The sequence below is a fragment of the Staurois parvus genome, unplaced genomic scaffold, assembly GCF_062004578.1.
Source record: "Staurois parvus isolate SC_StPar_1 unplaced genomic scaffold, SC_StPar_1.0 ptg000217l, whole genome shotgun sequence".
Lineage (NCBI taxonomy): Eukaryota > Metazoa > Chordata > Amphibia > Anura > Ranidae > Staurois > Staurois parvus.
Window position 1 is genome coordinate 1,602,482 of NW_028318013.1, and position 21,240 is coordinate 1,623,721.

The 21,240-nt window shown below is 42.1% G+C and overlaps 1 protein-coding gene across 3 annotated transcripts in view; it reads left to right on the forward strand.

Moving 5' to 3' along the window:
• TMC7 (transmembrane channel like 7) overlaps positions 1 to 21,240 on the forward strand; it is a 106,665-nt gene that overhangs the window by 34,343 nt on the left and 51,082 nt on the right. For 2 of the 3 annotated variants that reach the window (XM_089679056.1, XM_089679057.1), the window contains exon 2: positions 16,513 to 16,753. The exons of the other annotated variant lie outside the window; for it this stretch is intronic. In XM_089679056.1, coding sequence (XP_089535182.1) covers positions 16,513 to 16,753 — 241 coding nt within the window. The remainder of the gene's footprint in view (positions 1 to 16,512; positions 16,754 to 21,240) is intronic. 3 annotated transcript variants of the gene reach the window in all.

The window sequence follows — 21,240 nt, forward strand, 5'->3', positions numbered from 1 at the left end:
TGGTTCACATGAGACCGTGCTTCTTGAAAGTAGTAAACCCAAAACAGGTGTGTGTTTTTTAAGGGCAGGACCGCTGTCAGCAACACATCCAATATCATCACACTGATTGGAGTCAAGGTTGGCTCACTCCTGGCTCCAATTAGCTCTGGGAGAAGTCATTAAGCTAGGGCCTCACATACTTTTTCCTCCCTGCACTGTGAATGTTTACATGTTATGTGCAATTAAACCATGGCAACATCTAATGTTTGTGTAGTATTATGTTCAGCAGACTGTGTTCTTCTATTGTTGTGACTTAGATGACGTTCAGAGCACATTTTTTGCCAAATTCATGCAAAACTCCACGGAATCCCAAGGGGTTCACATACTTTTTCTTGCAACTGTGTATATATATATATATATATATACCGTGTTTCCCCGAAAATAAGACACTGTCTTATATTTTTTTTGGCTCAAAAAAAACACACTAGGTCTTGTTTTCGGGGTAGGTCTTATTTTTTTAATGTACAGGAGTGGACAGGGGGTGCAGAGGTGAGCTGCAGTCAGGTGTGGATGAGGGTTACTATAGAGAGGGCCGGCTGTTGACAGTTGTGAGCTGCAGTCAAGTGTTGCAGAGGTGAATTGACAGGTGAGTTTCAAACAAGGTGCAGAGATGAACCACAGACAGGGTGCAGGGGTGAGTTGCAGACAGGGGATGCAGAAGTGAGCTTTGGGTCCTAATTTCCCAAGCGGTGTACTTACCACTCTGCCTCTTCCTCATTGGCCAATGATCACCCCTGGGGCATTGGCTTCCATGCATTGGGCTGCAGGATGAGATGCCGCACCCCACCCCTAAACACACTGCACCCTCAGATATCTGTTCCTTCCCTATCCCACAATGAGTACAAAGGTAGGGGGGTTCTGTGGGAGCAGATGGTGCTGTTACTTACAAGAGGGATTGTCACTTGGAAACACAAAAGCCGCTCTTCTCTGTTTATAGGAGACAATAGATATTGGCGTACACAGGGCCAGTGCCAGCGGTGGTGGAACAGCTGATCACAACTAGGTCTTATTTTCAGGGTAGGTCTTATACTTCAGCAATTCCCAAAAACAGTACTAGGTCTTATTTTTGGGGGAGGTCTTATTTTCAGGTAAACAGGGTATGTATGTATGTGTGTGTATATATATATATATATATATATATATATATATATATATATATATATATATATGTGTTACATCTTTTGTTCTGTAAATATTTTTTTATTGCACCCCTTTTTGACTTTTCAGTAATAAATTTTTCCTTCTGAAAGTGTTGAACTGTTTCTATAGCTCTTAATTGCAATTTACGAATTCCTGCCTCTAAAAAGAGCGCTATTGTGTTTGTTTAACCCCCTGTATAACCGGACGACCGTGTTATGCAGACGATTACCTCAACCATTATAGTGTTATTGCAGATATCGCCGAGTTTCCTCTTTCTCTGTACAAAAAGGAGGTGGTGGCAGTGTGAAGGGTTAATTGTGTAATTAACCTGACCCAGTAACAGTCGCATTCAGGCTGCTGGTACATCGATTGTGGTCTAATTAGCTGGAAAATCGTTGTGCAGGGTGCAGCTGGGTGTGGCATTGTTACGCACGTGACATAGCGGTTTTAGATTGGCTAGTCCTTCAGTCACGAGTTTGGTGAGAAGGGCTGGGGTCTGACACCGCAGTCGTCACATATTGGTGACAGCGATCGTGGGATTGTCGACTATTGGTGGCAGCGATCCCGCATCCGTCACAGTGTGCACCCTCCGCCCCATCAGACCCACCACTGCTGCACAGAACCTAGTCTCCAGTCTTCTCCATGCGCAAATTCAAGATCTGCCATCTCTGTCATTATAAATAAAGCCGTTCTTGAAAAAAAAAAAAAACTGGCTCCTAACTTTTTTAGCTGGCTCTTAGATTCAAAGCAAATTTGTCAAGTCCTGCATTAGTAATTTATGAAAGACCGTTCTTGTCCGACTAAACTTTTAACATTACAGGTGAGCTGTTATTTTGGTTAGAGGAATGCCTATGGACATGGTGTATCTAGATTTTGCTAAGATATTTGACAGTACCTCACAAGCACTTATTTAAAAATTTAAGGTCATTTGGTATGGATAACATGATATGTACTGTATGTGGATAGAAAATTGGGTTACAGGAGCATGTCTGGAGAGTAGTGATCAGTGGCATATTTCCTGAGTGGTCTAGAGTAGCAAGTGCAGGGCTCTGTCTTGGAACCAATTCTTTTTAACCTGTTCATAAATGATCTAGAGGTTGGAATAAATAGTTCAAGTGGCATCAAACCCAAAACCAAAAATGTACTATACAGCAGATTACCAATGATTACGTGTGCATCAGTTTTATTTTCTTTGGCTTTTTTCCCTTTGTCTTTACGTGGTGCACTGCGCAGGAACACACCTCCTGTATTAGTAATGCAGGCCATAGATAGGTCATTTATCGGCCGAATTTTGGTCTGAACGAAAGATCGGCCGATATTCACGCCGTTAGTGGTGCAATGTCGTCGGCCATGCTGGAAAATCCATGAAAAATGTCTGTTTTTCGTGAGCATTGGTGGCAGCATCCATGGCAGCAAAATTCGGCCGATAAACGGCCTGTCTATGGCCAGCCTAAGACACTGCTTTGGAGGAATGAGCCAGGGCACAGCAGACAAAAGCATTGTTAGTCTGGAAGGGGGGTGTGTTAAATGTTATTTAGTGTTATTAGCAGATTGGAATAAAATAACAAATTGAAGCCAAACTCCAGCTCACACTTTATAGTCCGTTACAGCACACAGTTTTTTTTTTTTCCTTTTGGGATAAAGGTTTTACATGAGTAAATAGAGGCTGGTCATTTTAATCACACCTGACAGTGGTAAATGGATTGTCTCATCCATGTAAACTGATACATTCTACTGGAAAGCTTGAACTTCCAAAAAACAGCAGACTTGCTGACTGAATGAAAGATGAAAGTAGAAGAAAGAGAGCCTAAAAAAGGAAACTAATGCAGTCATCACAACTAAGAAATTATAAGATGCAGTATAATGTTTGCTTTTGGATTTAGTAGTGCTTTAAGTCTCAGTGTTTGCTGATGATACAAAGCTAAGCAGTGCAATAACTTATAGAAACGTACAGTTGTATGGCAAATGAGGTTTAACCGCTTCCTCTCCGCCCTATAGCAGAAATCTTGCTACAGGGGTACACAAAATCGTGTAGGTGTGTGTATGTGTGTGTGTATATATGTGTGTGTGTATGTGTATATATATATATATATATAACACATTATTTTGGAGTTCCATTGGCGGCCTTGGCTGTCAATCACCGGGTCCCGGGCCGGTGATTACTCGCCGGCACCCGGTGATCGCCGAGTATCTCCGATGGGGGAGACCTGTGTGCAAACAATACAGATCTCTCCCCTGTTACCTCCTGCCCGCTGTTTTGTATGGCTGGGCTACCTGGGTGAAACACAGACACAGACCAAGGTAGTAAAATAGCACAAAGTTAACCCTTTGATCACCCCACATGTTAACCCCTTCCTGCCCAGTGCCATTAGTACAGTGTCAGTGCTTTTATTAGCACTGATCACTGTATTGGTGTCACTGGGGATGTCAGTGACCCTAAGTCAGTACCCACCCAGTGTCAGAATGTCCACCGTAGTCCCGCAGTCCCGCCATAAGTCCCTGATCGCCGCCATAAGTCGCTGATCGCCGCCATTATTAGTATAAAAAAAAACTAAAAATCCCAGTATCTTTACCGCCATTTGTAAACGCTATAACTTTCATGTAAACCAATTAATTTACACGTATTGGGTTTTTTTTTTAGCAAAGACATGTCGCAGAATGCATTTTGGCAGAAATTTATGACTAAATTTGATTTTTAAATTTTTTTTTTACTGGACATGTTTTTGTCAAATTGTCAGCCTTTTTTTTATAGCGCAAAAAATAAATACCGCACAGGCGATCAAATACCACCGAAAGAAAGCTCAATTTGTGGGAAAAAAAAGGATGTAAATTTCATTTATGTACCGTATTGCATGACCGCGCAATTGTCCGTTAAACTAGCGCAGCGCTGTATAGCAAAAAAAATGGCGTAAATTGCAGTATCTATACCATAGTTTGTAGACGCTATAACTTTCACACAAAGCAATCAATATACACTTACTGGGATTTTTTTTTACCAAAAACATGTAGCAGAATTTATTTTGGCCTAAATTTATAACCAACTTTGAGTTTACTATATATTTTTTATAGCTGAAAGTAAAAAAATATTGTTTTAATTCAAAATTTTTGGCCTTTTTTTGTTTATAGCGTGAAAAATAAAAAGTGCACAGGTGATCAAATACCACCGAAAGAAAGCTCTATTTGTGTGAAAAAAAGGACGTAAATTTCATTTGGGTACAGCATTGCATGACCGCGCAATTATCAGTTGAATTAGTGCAGCGCCGGGTAGCAAAAAGAGGCCTGGTCCTTAAGGGGGCTAAATCCTCTGGAGGTCAAGTGGTTAATAGCAAAACGTCAAAAATATTGTTTTTTTTTGTCAAAATTGTCGGTCTTTTATTGCTTATAGCGCAAAAAATGTAAAAACGCACAGGTGGTCAAATACCACCGAAAGAAAGCGCAATTTGGGGGGGAAAAAAAAACATTTCATTAGGATGCAGCGTTGCATGACCGCTCAATTGTCAGTTAAAGTACCGCAGCACCGTATTGCAAAAAATGGCCTGGTCAGGAAGGGGGGTAAATCCTCAGGAGGGCAAGTAGTTAATTTTGAAAAAAAAAATACTGACCCTTTAACCTCTTGCCGACCGCGCATAGCTGAATGACGGCTTCACCGCGGCCGGCCAGTTCTGGGTGGACGTCATATGACGTCCTCCCAGACACAGCTGATCACGTGATGTGGTAAAAGGCCAATCACAGCGGCCTTTTACCACCTGATCAGCGGTGTCCAATGACACGCTGATCAGAGGGAAATGCAAGTGCCGGTTCTCGGCTGCACTTTCCTTACACTGTCAGATCGTGAGGAAAGTACTGCCGAGAACCGGCAGTTGTCAGAGCGGGGATCGGCACCGATCATCAGGGCACTGATGATCAGTGCCCTGATGATCGGTGCCCAGCAGTGCCACCCGCAAGTTCCGCCCAGCAGTGCGCCCACTAGCTCCGCCCACCCGTGCCCAGCAGTGCACCCACCTGTGCCCAGCAGTGCACCCACCTGTGCCACTCTGCAGTGCCACCTACCTGTGCCCAGAAGTGCCACCTACATGTGCCCAGCAGTGCCACCCACCTGTGCCCACCCACCAGTGCCACCCACCAGTGCAGCCCAGCAGTGCTGCCAGTCAGTGCCACCAGTCAGTGCCCAGGGGTTGTGCCAGTCAGTGCCGCCAGTCAGTGCCCAGCAGTGATGCCAGTCAGTGCCGTCTATCAGTACCCATCATCAGTGTCACCTATCAGTGCTGCATATTAGTGCCGCCTATCCGTGACACCTCATTAGTGCTGTCTATCAGTGCCGCCTATCCGTGCCACCTCATTAGTGCTGCCTATCAGTGCCCTTTAGTGCTGCCTATCAGTGCCCATCAGTGCCGCCTATCAGTGCCCATCAGTGCTGCCTCATCAACGCACATCAGTGAAGGAGAAAATGCCTGTTTGAAAAATTTTATAATAGAAACAAAGAAACTTTTTTTTTTTCAAATTTTTTGCACTTTTTTATTTATAGCGCAAAAAGTAAAGCGCCCAGCGGGGAGTAAATACCACCAAAAGAAAGCTCTATTTGTGAGGAAAAAATTATCAAAATTTCATATGGGTACAATGTTGCATGACCGCGCAATTGTCAATCAAAGTGCGGCAGCGCTGAAAGCTGAAAATTGGCCTGGTAAGGAAGGGGGTATAAGTGCCCGGTAGTCAAGTGGTTAACAGCATGGCCACATTTCTTTTTTTTTCCCTTCATTTTTGTTGGCAATCCTGCCAGTAACTCCTTCCTATTTTAGAGGACAAGCCTCCTATTTTAGAGGACAAGCCTCCTCCCTGTACATTATCTATAGAGGGACAGGGAGGGTTTTAGGACTACAGAACCCCCCCCCCCCCCTTTATCTCCAGGGTTTTTTTTTTTTTTTTTTTTACTACACAAAGCTGAGAATGGTGCAGTATGGTAGACAGCAGGCTGTACAGGACGTTTGGACTCACTGGATTTCTGGCAGGAAACACTACATGCATTGTTTGCTCTCAGGACCATGTGTAACTTAACAAGTTTAACTGTACATTTAACAGACCAAAAATAGGGCAAATAAAAGTTAATTTTCTGAACTTGATTTTGAGGGTTGGGCAGTTTCTTAGAAAGACCTAGAGCTACCTTACCGTATATATCCATTATTATGACTCCGCACAAACATTATTTCCCCTTACAGAATTTGTGGACACTGTCTCAAGGCGATTCAAGCAGGTTGTGGCAGGTTTTAATACATGCGATATTCTCTTTTACCTTGAAGCTATCAAGGCATAAATGTCAGTGGGATAATTACAGAATTGTTAAGTCTTCTGTAAACATGTGACAGCATTAAGCAATAATCGTGTAATTACCTTAGTACTGATGGAAGGCATTCTATAAAAGTTTATTTTACAGAAACAAAATGATTAGTTGCTAAGGTTTGTGGCATGGTTGTCATTGCCTTCCTAATGTGTTACTAAACCCAGGACCGTACATTCCCTATATCTGGTCTCCCACAGCAAACAACATGGAAATGCAATTTTTTTTCAGTAAATATAAACTGCTAAATACCTTTTCTCATCAGCAGTTAGAGCAGTCCTATGACTTCTATCTGTGTCTAGTAGAGCACTGGTTAAAGCTTGTAGGAGGAGTTTTCATTCTCTTGTAGGAGGATGCAGGACTCCTGACCTCTGTCTGGAGAGTGCTGATTGGCTCTATGCTGATCACGTGCACTCTCCCAAGAAAAGGAAAAACTCTCTAGCAATACACACCAAACTGAGCATATGCAGCTTGCCCCCAAGCCTCTGTTCTATCAGGAGATAATTAGGAGACACTGGAAGAAGGGGAGGATCAGAGAAGAGGGGATCAAACATCCTTTTTACACAATGCAGAGGGTTAACCCCTTAAGTTCCACAGTGAGTATAGCAAGCATGCTTTACTGCATATACAGACAGATTATACTGTTGTGGGTTTAAATCACTGTTTATACATACATAATTATATATGGAAGTGTAAATCATTCTTTTGCTAATTATGTTCACATAAAACCATTCCATTAAAGTGAATGATGTCAGCTATGTCCAGTATATTTTAGCTTGACAGGCACTGTTTTCCTACAATGGAAAATGCAGTATATTGTTGCATAAAAATGTAGGCACAGGACAAAAATTCAGACAACCGGGTTCTTGTAGACCCTGCATTTTTTCCTTTTACATGTCACAAATTTGACTTTTAAAGTTGCTACGCCACCTGCTGAATGTTGCTAAGTCCTGCATTTCTCTGAAATGGAGGGAGCTACATCCCCTTCCATTGGGCTGTGGCTGCATAAAGTGGAGGAATTAAACCAAATGGAAGATCTTGCATTGTCCCACCAACATAAACACGAGCTCTACGCCAAAACTTGGAGGCTATGGAACATGTTCATATATTCTGAGGAAGGGAAATCTCTTTTGAAGTGGCCTCCACTAGCAGTCCTCCTTAGGACTGGTCTTTTCTCACATAGCACCTTCCCCATGCCCCCCCCCCTTTTTTTTTTTTTTTCTCCCTCTCTTTTTCTCATCATCCCGTTTGTTCTTTCTTGTCTCCTGTTCTTTGGTTTCTCTTTTATCCCCTGTGGTTACATGATTTTTCTTAGTCTCTCTCTACTCCTGGGCATATCCCCTTCAGGAATAGTCTTGGGAAGAATTAAAAACTCAGAAGTGTCCCACTTTATTTCCTTCCCAAGGGTGGGCTTCTCAGAACGGTCATGTTATTGTTTATGAAAACCAGCTGTAAGAGGGAACTCTGCAGTACTGGAATTGCAACAAATCTTCTTTTATCTGTATTGTGACTGTTATGAGGTTATATAGCATGTGCATGTCTGTCTGAAAATGTTTGCTTGTATCTTGCTACACTCTTTGTTCTGAATGGAACCTGCTTTTCTATAAAGTAAAGAATTTGAAAAAAAAATGTAGGCACAGGACCTGCTCTGGTCACACTCTTGGCCTTCCTTACACACATGATGGAAGTACATAAAAGTGTAAGGACTGATGAGTTCTGCTTTTTGCCATTTGAAGTAAAGCTTTGTTCACTTAAAGTGGTTTTAAAGGATAAACAGTTTTTATCTTCATGCATTCTGTGCATGAAGGTAAAAAACTTTCAATGTGCAGCAGCACCCTCAGCCCCCCTAATACTTACTGGAGTCCGATCTCGGTCCAGCAAGGTGCATGGGAGCCCCAGCTCTCCCAGGTCTCTTCCTCCTCATTGACGGAGACACAGCAGTGGGAGCCATTGGGGTTGATTTACTAAAACTGGATAGTGCAAAATCTGGTGCCACACTGCATGGTAGCCAGTCAGCTTCTAACTTCAACTTGTTCAAGGTTTGACCAAACAAAACCCTGGAAGCTGATTGGCTTCTGTGCAGAGCTGCATCAGATTTCGCACTCTCCAGTTTTAGTAGATCAATCCTTTGATGTCTTACTTCTGCCTATTTTGTAGAGCTCACTTTGAGTCCCAGTGCCCTAGTATGCAAAAAGGGATTTCAGTTTCTGAAGCTGCAAATAGTCTATCCGAACTCTGGGCCTCCATGTTGGTTAGTGAAGTTGTCAATCAAAGTGATGGACCAGTAGTGAGACCTGGAAGGTGTGAAGAATGTAACCAACTGCAACTATAGGAACTGCTTTTGCTATTAATTTGAGCTTCTCAGACATTGGCATTTTCAGGGATTTCTACAAGGCTAGGATTTATATGTACAAGTATGCTTAGGTGCCTGCTTTGCATATGTGATAGCAGTCAATGATCTTAAAACTGAAAACTAGTTCACTTTTAATGTGTCTGTCTAGTCAATAATTGATCATCTGTGGTTTGTAACACAATAACCCAATTTTGTTGTAAAATATGAAAAATATTTCGCTGAGTAAATAGATACCCAACATGTAATGCTTTAAAATTGCGCATGTTCTTGGAATAGCACCAAACTACAGTACTTAAAAATCTGCATATTTGACGATTTAAAAATTTCGACAGGTTACCAGTTTAATGTTACAGAGGAGGTCTAGTTCTAGGATTATCGCTCTTGCTCTGATGTTCGCGGCGATACCGTGCGTGTGGTTTGAACATTGTTTACATATGTGGGCATGGCCTACATATGCGTTCACAGGGGGAAGGGGCGCTTTAATTTTTTATTTATTGTATTACTTTTTTTTTTTACACTGTCCTATTTTTTTTTTTAAGATTTTTTTTTTTTTAAAATCACTTTTATTCCTATCACAATGAATGAATGCCTTAGGAGAGGAAATGGGACTAAGAGCAGAATCGCTGCAAGCGTATCCTAAAAAGAAGGAAAAGAGAGTTCACAATGTGTTAGCTATAGATCTATATCACTACTAAATACAGATACAAAACTGTTTATGAAGGTGCTAGCTGCGAGGTTAAAAGAGCTGAATGGTTTGAGAACTTTGCTTCTTTTACAGAAGGCACAAAGAGAAAACTTACCAACAATTTTATTGTCGATCGATGCCGAGAACGCTTTTGACAGGGTAGACTGGGAGTTTATGATAAATGCCCTAGAGGAAAGGTCTTTTGGATTGGGCATATAAATTTGGTTAAGATGGTGATAGTCCCAAAGATCTTATATAAATTCCACATGCTCCCAGTCCATATCCCAGGATCCTTCTTTGGGATAATATAAAAACTAATACTTTAAATATATATGGGATAATAAGAAACCGAGAATTAGGTATGAAGTTCTGTGTAATAAGAAAGAGAAAGGAAGATTAAACCTGCCCAATATTAAGAATGAGTACACTGCGGTGATATTGTCACGAATTGTATATTGGACTTATAATTCACTGGGGAAGAGTTGGGTTAAAATAGAAGGTATATTAAGTAATACACGATTAGAGCGTTTTATCTGAATACCACGAACGTTTCGCACTATGGATGAGACTAGTAGTACATTGACACAGGAGGTATTAAGAGTATGGGATAGAATGCACAAAATGGATTGGAAGTACAATTCACTGTTGATTCCTCTGGTGGCTACTGAGTTTTTCCCACCAGGGAAGGATAACATTTTGGGGAAATGGTTGAAAGATGTAGATGCACGTTTGGGGGATATACAGTTAGGTCCAAACATATTTAGACACAGGTACAATTTTAGATTTTTTCAGGTATTTACCAAAACATATTCAAGCTATAGTTATATAATGGATATGACCTTACAGTGCACACTCTCAGGTTTAATTTGAGGGTATGTACATCCAAATTGGAGGAAGGGTTTAGGAATTACAGGTCTTAAGAGTAACCATCCCCCCTTTTTCAAGGGACCAAAAGTAATTGAACAAATGAATATAATCATAAATAAAATGTTAATTTTTAATATTTTGTTTAGAATCCTTTACTGGCAAAAACTGCCTGAAGTCTGGAACCCATAGACATTACCGAAGACTGGGTTTCCTCCTTTCTGATGCTTTGCCAGGCTCTAACTGCAGCTGTCTTCAGTTGTTCTTTGTGGGTCATTCTGCCTTTAGTTTTGCCTTCAGCAAGTGAAATGCATGCTCAGTTGGGCTGAGATCAGGTGATTGACTCGGCCATTGCAGAATATTCCATTTATTTTCCTTCAAAAGCTCCAGGATTGCTTTTGCAGTGTGTTTTGGATCACTGTCCATCTGTACTGTGAAGCGTCGTCCAATCAACTTTGCTGCATTTAGCTGAATATGGGCTGACAGTATATCTGTAAACACTGCAGAATTCATCTGGCTGCTTCTGTTTTCTGTCACATCATCCGTACATACCAATGACCCAATGTCACTGGAAGCCATGCATGCCCATCACACTGCCTCCACCATCTTTTACAGATGACATTGTGTGCTTTGGATCATGAGCTGTTCCACACTTTTTTTTCCCCCATCTGGTACCCATTCTGGTACAGATTAATCTTAGTTTCATATGTCTAAAGAATGCTTTTCCAGAACTGGTCTGGCTTTTTTAGATATTTTTTGTCAAAGTCTAATCTGGCTTTTCTATTCTTCAGGCTTATGAATGGTTTGCACCTTGTGGTGAACCCTGTGTATTTGCTATCATGAAGTCTTCTCTTGATTTTAGACTTTGACAATGATACGCCCACATCCTGGATAGTGTCCTTCACTTCTCCGGATGTTGTGAATGGGTTTTTCTTTACCATTGAGAGGATCCTGCGATCATCCACCACTGTTTTCTGTGGACGTCCATGCCTTTTTTATGTTGCTGAGCTCACCAGTGCATTCTTCTTTCCTCAGAATGTACCAAATTGTTGATTTGGCCAGTCCTAATGTTACTGCCATCTCTCTGATGGATTTTTGAAGCCTTACAATGGCCTGTTTCACTTGCATGGACAGCTCCTTTGAACGCATGATGTAAGTTCACAGTAATAGATTCCAAATGCAAATACCACACTTAGAATCAACTCCAGACCTTTTACCTGCATAATGGATGAAGAAATAACAAAGGAGTAGCCCACACCTGGCCATGAAACAGCTTTTGATTCTATTGTCCAATTACTTTTGGTCCCTTGAAAAAGGAGGGGGGGTGGCTACTCTTAAGAGCTGTAATTCCTAAACCCTTCCTCCAATTTGGATGTACATACCCTCAAATGAAACCTGAGAGTGTGCACTGTCAGCTCATATCCATTATATAACTATAGCTTGAATATGTTTTGGTAAATACCTGAAAAAATCTAAAATTCTGCCTGTGTCCAAATATATATGGACCTAACTTTACGAGTTAAAGGTAAGTTGGGTACTTTTCAAGACTTTTAGAGTAAAAAAGAGTTACTTATGTCATTAGATGAATTGAGATATTATCAATTAAGACATTTTGTTGCAAAGTTGCCCCAACCACTGAGTATGATGGAGGACATGCTCCCGTTTGAAAAGATGTTGGGTTGCAGTATGGTGCCAAAACATGTTACTTCTGGGATATATAAGATCCTTGTTGAATTGGGGGGGGGGGGGTCTTGGTCCTCTCCTTTTCTTAGAGAAATGGGAAAGGAAACTGGAAACAAAAATGAATGAATCACAGAAAAATAAAATGTTTAAATTAACACATGGGGCAATTAATATGAACATGGTTGAAATTAATTATAAATGTTTAACGAGGTGGTATAAGTGTTGCACATAGAGATCTCACCGTTTTGTTGGTGGGGATATGGAGCTAAGGGAACAATGGCACATATATGGTGGGGCTGTCCAAAAATACAGGGGTTTTGCCAAGATGTAATCCAGTTCATACAAGAGATATTGGGGACAACTATACAGAAGGATCTGTGGGTGTGTTTTATAGTACCAGTGAAGCAGTATAAAAATAGTATATTATACCATCTAATTTGTGCGGCTGAAGGGCTTATTCCTAAATTTTGCCAGGTACAGGAGCCTCCAACAACAAAGGACTGGTTAGACAGGGTGGAATATATAAATAAGATGGAGGAGATATACCATATAGACAAAGGTAATATGGCCAAATTTATAAAGGAATGGGGAAGATGGTCTGACTTCCAGGCATCTGAAAAATATTTGGAAGTAGTGGGAGGCCTAGGGATCTGATTTGAAGTAGGAGAATATAGGTAATGTTTTGTAAGGCTGTAGCAGGAATAGGAGAAGGGAAAAGAAAGGTTGGAGGGAAAGAAAGAATAAAGAAAAAAATAAATAATGGCCCTGTGTACATGGCACCGAAACCGGAAGTTACGTAATGACGTCGCTGTGGTCCACCAGGGGCATAGAGATGAGTGAAAGTCCTCTTTCCTTCAATCATCTTTATGCCCAGCTGACGAGATTGTTGGATGGGTTCTCAGGTAATCCTACAAGGTTCTACCTACAAGGTAAACAGGTTTTTCCTGCACGTCTGCAACAGCTCTCATTCTCCTCTGCTATCGCTTAGCGCCAGGCTGTTCTGAACAGGCAAGGTTCCAGCACTTCTAAGAATTGTAGATGTTTCTTACCTTTTCCTGCCTCACACATGTTCTTTTGGCCAAGGGCATACCCAGTTATAGTGACTGACCAATAGGGATGTGGGGACAGGAGGAGATGGGCAAGTTCTGACAATACTGGAGGTGTCTATACGGGCATTTTCATTTTATAGTGCACACAAACAGCTTTTAGTGAACTGTGCCCTTATATGTTCCTGAGACTTGAATGACAAAGCGTCCTTGTAGTAATTTGTGTCTCCTCTTCCTACAAAGCCATAACAAGGGTGTCACTCTTTCACGGCTTTATTCCCCAAATCCTAGGCCCATTATGGAATAGTGACAATGTTTTGTATTAATTGCAATATACATGTGTAGTTTGCTTTGTCTCCTGTAGAGTCATTCTGTAGATTATGATGGCATCATTTAAAAACAAACTCCCCCTGAGGATTGAAAAACAGGCATGCAGGAGGCAGCAGTATCATCTCCTGGAGCAGTAGAGCCTGACACCTGTGTGAATGAGCCTTGTGCTTCTGTGTGAGTTTACTTCTCCATAATACACTTTTATTGTACTTGCAACAAATAAACCCTTGGTGTAATTGGCACCAAATATCAGGTTTTGTTGCCCTTGAGTACATAATCTAACATTAATTTTTGTTGTTCTTGTTAGAAGAAGTACACAGAAATCAATAATTAGGAATGTTTAAATATTGTGCTTCAATTCAAAGTCGAACACCAGGTAGATAAGTACTCAGTTGAAGTACATACAGTCATGGCCGAAATTGTTGGCACCCTTGATATTTTTCCTGAAAATCAAGTATTTCACACAAAAAAGGTATTGCATTAACACATGTTTTGCTATACACATGTTTATTCCCTTTGTATGTATTGGAACAAATATAAAACAGAGGCAGAAAAGCAAATATGACATAATGTCACACAAAACCCCAAAAATGGGCTGGACAAAAGTATTGGCACCCTTAACTTAATATTTGGTTGCACACCCTTTGGAAAACATAACTGAAATCAGTCGCTTCCTATAACCATCAATAAGCTTCTGACACCTCTCACCCGGAATTTTGGACCACTCTTCCTTTGCAAACAGCTCCAGGTCTCTCTTATTGGAAGGACACCTTTTCCCAACAGCAATTTTAAGATCTCTCCACAGGTGTTCAATGGGATTTAGATCTGGGCTCATTGCTGGCCACTTCAGAACTCTCCAGCGCTTCTTTGCCATCCATTTCTGAGTGCTTTTTGACGTATGTTTGGGGTCATTGTCCTGCTGGAAGACCCAGGATCTTGGACGCAAACCCAGCTTTCTGACACTGGGCCCTACAGTGCGACCCAAAATCCTTTGGTAATCCTCAGATTTCATGATGCCTTGCACACAGTCAAGGCACCCAGTGCCAGAGGCAGCAAAACAACCCCAAAACATCATTGAACCTCCACCATATTTTACCGTAGGTACTGTGTTTTGTTCTTTGTAGGCCTCATTCCGTTTTCGGTAAACAGTAGAATGATGTGCTTTACCGAAAAGCTCTATCTTGGTCTCATCTGTCCACAAGACGTTTTCCCAGAAGGCTTTTGGCTTACTCAAGTACATTTTGGCAAACTGTAGTCTTGCTTTTTTATGTCTCTGTGTCAGCAGTGGGGTCCTCCTGGGTCTCCTGCCATAGCGTTTCATTTCATTTAAATGTCGACGGATAGTTCGCGCTGACACTGATGCTCCCTGAGCCTGCAGGACAGCTTGAATGTCTTTGGAACATGTTTGGGGCTGCTTATCCACCATCCGGACTATTCTGCGTTGCAATCTTTCATCAATTTTCCTCATCCGTCCACGACCAGGGAGATTAGCTACAGTGCCATGGGTTGCAAACTTCTTGATAATGTTGCGCACTGTGGACAAAGGCAAATCTAGTTCTCTGGAGATGGACTTGTAACCTTGAGATTGTTGATATTTTGCCACAATTTTGGTTCTCAGGTCCTCAGACAGTTCTCGTCTCCTCTTTCTGTTGTCCATGCTTAGTGTGGCACAGACAGACACACAATGCAAAGGTTAAGTGAACGTCTCTCCTTTTTATCTGCTTTCAGGTGTGATTTCTATATTGCCCACACCTGTTACTTGCCCCAGGTGAGTTTACAGGAGCATCACATGCTTGTAACATTCTTATTTATCCGCAGTTGTGAAAGGGTGCCAATACTTTTGTCCAGCCCATTTTTGGAGGTTTGTGTGACATTATGTCGAATTTGCTTTCTTTCCTCCCTTTTTTTGTTTTGTCCCAATACACACAAAGGGAATAAACATGTGTATAGCAAAACATGTGTTAATGCAATACGTTTCGTGAGAAATACATGATTTCCTGGAGAAATATCAAGGGTGCCAACAATTTCGGCCATGACTGTATATTGGTACTGTTTTCTTGTCTTCTTCTTATCTCTTCACACTTGCCAGACAGCACATCCTGGCCTGCGACCTCATCTGTAGTTACAGTAGGACCTAGACACTCCTATTGCAGATTGGACAACAAAGGGGTAAAAAAATAAATAATAAAAAATACACCAATAAGGTTATTCCTATGCTCTTTGCTTGCCTGCATGTGTGCCTAATTGGCTCTTAGTGCTTTCCTTCCTCTTCCGAGTCGAGTGGTGCTATACAGGAGATTACATGAGGCTGATATAAAGCTTGTCATACACTGAGCAAAATCTGCTTCATGGGTGGCCCTGTTAGCACCCTTTCACCTGAAATCCTATATTTTGAAAAATTGAAGAAGCCTGGTGAAAAATTGTTGGATAAACAGGGTATTTTGACAGCAGATAGCTCTGTCTTTAAGAATTTAATAGCCACAGTAGAAGATAGGTCTATCAATGATGCTGTTTATTGTAGATAGAGGAAGCTGTTAAAGGTTGTCATTGAGCTCTCAACCCTGCTGACTGAATAAAAAAAACTGAGCTGTGTATGGCCAGCTTAAGACTGTTTTCACTAATTGCCTTCCATACATAACTGGTGTTTTTAGGTCTATTTAGACTCCGCTTTAATATACATTACTTTTAAAACTATAGTCTCCCATTTAAAAAGGGTGCATGCTGCAACTGAGTTTAAGTATAACTGCACTTACATTTTTCTCTTAGTCCCCCTGCATAGTCACAAAAATAGCTTTTGAGTCCAACTAATGCAGCTTCCTGTGATGATATAGATTTTTTTTTTCTTAGTTTTATTTCTTATTCTTAGGCTTGTGCATCACATAGTAACAGGATTTGGGACTTGTTTAGACTATCCTAATAGGTGCCTTTAGTTGTACTTTTATGTAAATGGTGCTATATCTTGCTTCTTATCTGTAGTAATTGTTTTAGTGTAACAGTACAGTTTTAGGATGATGATAAATATATATATTTTTTTTTACAGACGTTTTTGTCTCTGAAGGAGATGTTATAGCACCTAATCAATTCTTACATGAACTACCAAGTTACCAGTCTTTGGTTAGAAGAAGACCCTCACATTATGGAACCATGGACTCCCATAGAAGTAATCGCAATGTGAAACGCTCAATGTCCCGAGATCCTAGTTGTTTGGAATCTGTTGAAAATGATTTTAGTATTCCTTTGAGAGAACACCCAATCAGCATTCAGGATAAAAAAAAATTACGGTACTATTTTTACTTCTATTATGGGCTTTGGCTGTGGAAGACACCTTTTTTTTGCCTCATGTAAGGAAAGGAGCTTTCTAGTTTGAATGGAAATACCTGATTTTCTTGGTACACAAAGTGTCCCTAGGTTCTACAGCCCACTTGAGAACTATAGTGGCACACACACCAAGTGGTTGTTCATAGTGTTCTGTGGACCGTAGTCCAGCTGTATCTGTATGTTCAAATTGCTATGTCTGATTTCACAATTGGGAGCATTGAAGTTACTAAAATTTCTGTTCTCATGGCAGGTAAAGCCTAGGAGCTGCAGCAAGTTTCTGCACAGAACGTTCACAGCCAGAAAAAAAACTCCCATCTAAATTTTAAATCTAAATCCACATTTAGCTGTAGCTTTCTTTTGTCATATTTTTACATGCTCAATTTATAGAATTGAGGTCAGATTTGTCCAAGGTTTAGGGCTGCTCTGCAACTGGGAGGGAATATTGTCATCAAAGACACAGAGCAGAAATGGAAATGTTTCTTATTCAATATATTGCAATTTTATTGAAGGTTACAATACAAGATAGAAAGTGTAAATCATCAAGCATATAGATTGTTTACAAGATATTACATAGCTGGAAGAGCCATATCTCAATAGGTGTCAGTTAAGAAGCCGATGGCTTAATTAGTAATTCCGAAATGTATACATGAAAGAATATAAACCAAACATCCTCATTATTAAGAAGTCAAGATATTGCTGGTCAACAGGAAAGTATTTCTCAACCAGAATTGGACCCTGATATGGCCTAGTGGAAGCTGATTCATAGGAGAATGAAGAGGTTGTTGAAGCAGTGTTGGAGGAAACTTCATGCAATATGTTGAAAAGCTCATGTCACGTACCTGATGGGAGACTGAATTGACGAGGTCGGCCTCACTTGTGTCACTAGCCCTGACCCCACTGAGGTTGGAACAAGGGGAGTCTAGGGACCAGGGGGACAAGAGCGCCAGAGGATTGCTTACGGCTCTTGCAGATGATGACCTTGGTAGGCAGGATATCCTTTGATTTGGGTACTGTAGAAATAGACCAGGTTCAGTGGATTGCCAGATGCACAGCAGAGCCAGGTATGTAGCCAGGACACAGGACTGTAGCGGAGTCATAGGATAGCCAGGGTCATAACAGTCGGGCAGCGCAGTACAAGATCAGTAAGAAAAGCCAAAGTCAGGATCAGAGCCGAAGTCAGGAACCGGGGACAGGAGAGTACTCAGTCGGGTCAGGAACAAGCCGGGTCAGGAACAAGCCGGGTCAGGAACAAGGTAAACGGACAGGAGCAAGCAGGACACGGGGGGGGGGGGGAGCTGAAGACCAGTCAGCACTGAATCTGGGCAGAGGCGCTCCTTAAATGGCCCGTCTGGCGCCAATCTTCGCCGTGTGCGTGCATGTGCGCGATCGCGCATTCATGCGCATGAGCAACAACTCGTCTGCTGGATCTTCTTTGTGCATGTGTGTTCCTGATCGCGAATCTTCTTGCGGGAACTCTCTTACAGCTCATTTTGTCTGTCTGTAAAAGCTTTGACATAGTGCAGGCTGACTATCCTCCATCTTGCCATGCCCCCTTGGGTACAAAGAGACCTACACCAACTTTCAAAACATTCCCTGTTCATGAACAGATACTGTAGAATTTGTGGTCTATGATGATTAGTTCACTTCTTTAACAAGTTTCACTCCCGAAAAAGTCTTTGCTGAACTCCATCCAGTGGAAGAAGAGTTTTCAAAAAAAGTAGGCTAGGCTATTCCTGTGGTAGACCCTGCTATTTCTGTCCTAAACAAACACCTCACTGTACCTATTAAAAATGTTCCTTCTTTCAAAGATGCTGAATATAGAAAGCATGAATTACATCTTAATCACCCAGTTCTGGGATCGCATCCTATGACGCCCCAGGGGCGCGCACCCGGTGATCTCCATGAATGAATGCATGAATCCTACGGACACAGCTGATCTTGTGATGAGGTAAAAGGGCAATCACAGGATCAGCTGTGTCCAAAGACACAGCAGATCACAGAGTAAAGACAGTTGCTGGTTATCGGCAGCACTTTGACAGCGTGAGGAAAGCACTGCCGATAACAGTGCCCTGCAGTGCCACCCATCAGTGTTGCCCCTCAGTGCCGCCTATCAGTGCCCATCAGTGCCTCCTATCATTGACCATTGTTGCTGCATATCAGTGCAGCATCATCAGTGGCACCTCATCAATGCCCTCCAGTGCTGCCTCATCAGCTTGCCTTAGTCCGTTACTCAGAAACAATCTTTAAAAAAAAACAGCTTGCATGCTGTTGGCAGCTGTGTTAATATTTATGCAGTCAGACCGTGCCACAGCTTTGGCATACATCTATCATCAAGGGGGCATGAGGAGGCATGCAGCCTTGAAAAATGCAAGCCTGATCATCTCCATGGTTGGAAAAACGCTGTTCAGTGATCTTTGCTGTTTAGATCCAAGTAGTGGACAACTGGAAGGCAATTGCCTCAGTCGTTACTGCTTGGACCAGGAGGAATGAGCCCTAACATCTACAACCTGATATGTAGAGATGGCAGACTCCGTACCCTCAGGATCAGCAACTTCTGTTTGTGGCCAGAACGAAGGATCCTCTAGCACTGGTATCAGATGCTCTGATAATTTCCTGGTCTCAGTTCAGGCTAATATATTCCTTTCTTCCAGTGCAAATTCTGCCTCAACTGCTCTGCAAAATAGAGCAAGAGAAGAGACCGGTGAGACCTGCTGTAGAAGGACCCCCATTCCCACATGGTTAAAAGCAAGGAAAGCCAGTTCCAAAAATCTGGTCAGATCATCTTTTTGTCAAGGTCCTACCTTTTCCCTGAGGTTATGTTACTCCATGTGCTGGCGTCCATCTTGGATTCTGCTGTGCATGATGGGAATCCTTTTATGCCTTCAGGTTTCTGTGGTCCATCCCCCAGAGGGGTGTGGCTGATGACATATAAGCCTGTGGCCCGCACATGCTCTTTGCACTTGTGTCTTTGTGTTGCTATTACTCTGTTCTGACTCTCGTGACTCTCCTGGTATCTGATTCGGCTTGTGACTTGACTATTCTTTGTATTCTCCTTTGATCTGACCCTCTGTTGCTGAACCCGGCTCGTGATCTGTGATTCTCGTCTGCTGTCCTGTACTGTTTTGTCCTGTTATTGTTGACCCCGGCTTGTCTGACTACTCTTTTGTCTCTTCCATCAGCTACACGCCATTGGTGGCGGCCATTACCGCAGCTGAGGTGTCTCTGGGGCCCCGACCTGGTTCCTGGCTGCGTGAAGTCCATCCCCACCATCAGCCTGGGACTTAGACTCCGCGCCCTGAGGGACTTCGGTCTGTGGGTGGTGGTTGTCGTCAGCCAGTGCGTTACATTGTTAGGCCTCCTGTCCGTTCCTCAGCTCCTGCCCTGACACTTTTTGCCTGCAAATCCTTTGCTTGGCATGAACACGGCTGTCGCAATCGTGCACACAAGAGCCAGACACGGCCCTCATTTTGTCAAGAATTCTTGATGTTCTCCGATTTCCCCCCCCCCCTCAGGAATGCAACCAATGTATGTTGCTGAGTTCAAGAAGCTTGAGTTCCCTGCCTTTATACAATCCTCTTCCCAAATAAGGCAATTGGCTTGCTGTTGTAAGAAGACACCAGCTGATTTTGTGTAGAAAAAGGCTGTTATGCTTTGTGTGTGTGTGTGTGTGAGAACGAGAGATCTGCCCTGCGTTTAACATCCCTAGCGGAGGGAGAGAAAGCAGAGTCTCCTGCCATGAAAACAACGAAACTTGCAGTCGAGACAAAGAAAGCCTCCTTGCGCTCATAAGACTGGAAACTGCTTAACCGAAGGCTGTTTGGCAAGTACTTATCTACCTAAACTTCTTTCTGTTATCTGTTTGCTGTGCTGTTGTGCTATGTGTATATATATGTATATATATATATTGGTTACATCTTTTCCTGTAAATATTTCTACTGCACCCCTTTTGACCTTTTAGTAATCTTACTTTCTGAAAGTGTTGAACAGTTTCTATAGCTCTTTATTGCAACTTACGAATTCATGCCGCTGAAGAACGCTACTATGAGTGTTTAACCCTCTGTATAACCTGTCTGTGGTGATAGTGGTATACCGACGATTAATCAATCATCCTAGTGTATTGCTGGTATTGCCGAGTTTCCTCTTTCTCTGTACAAAAAGGAGGTGGTGGCAGTGTGAAGGGTTAATTGCGTAATTAACCTGACCCAGTAACAATCGCTCCCAGGCTGCAGGTACATCGATTGTGGTCCAATTAGCTGGAAAATCGGTGTGCAGGGTGCAGCTGGGCGTGACATTATTACGCAGATGACATCGTGGTTTTAGATTGGCTAGTCCTTTGGTCACAAGTTTGGTGAGAAGGTCAGGGGTCTGACGCCGCGATCGTCACAACGGGCATTTTAACCCCAGAAATGATCCTGTATCCTGCTCTGTACTTACTTTCCCACAATAGTGC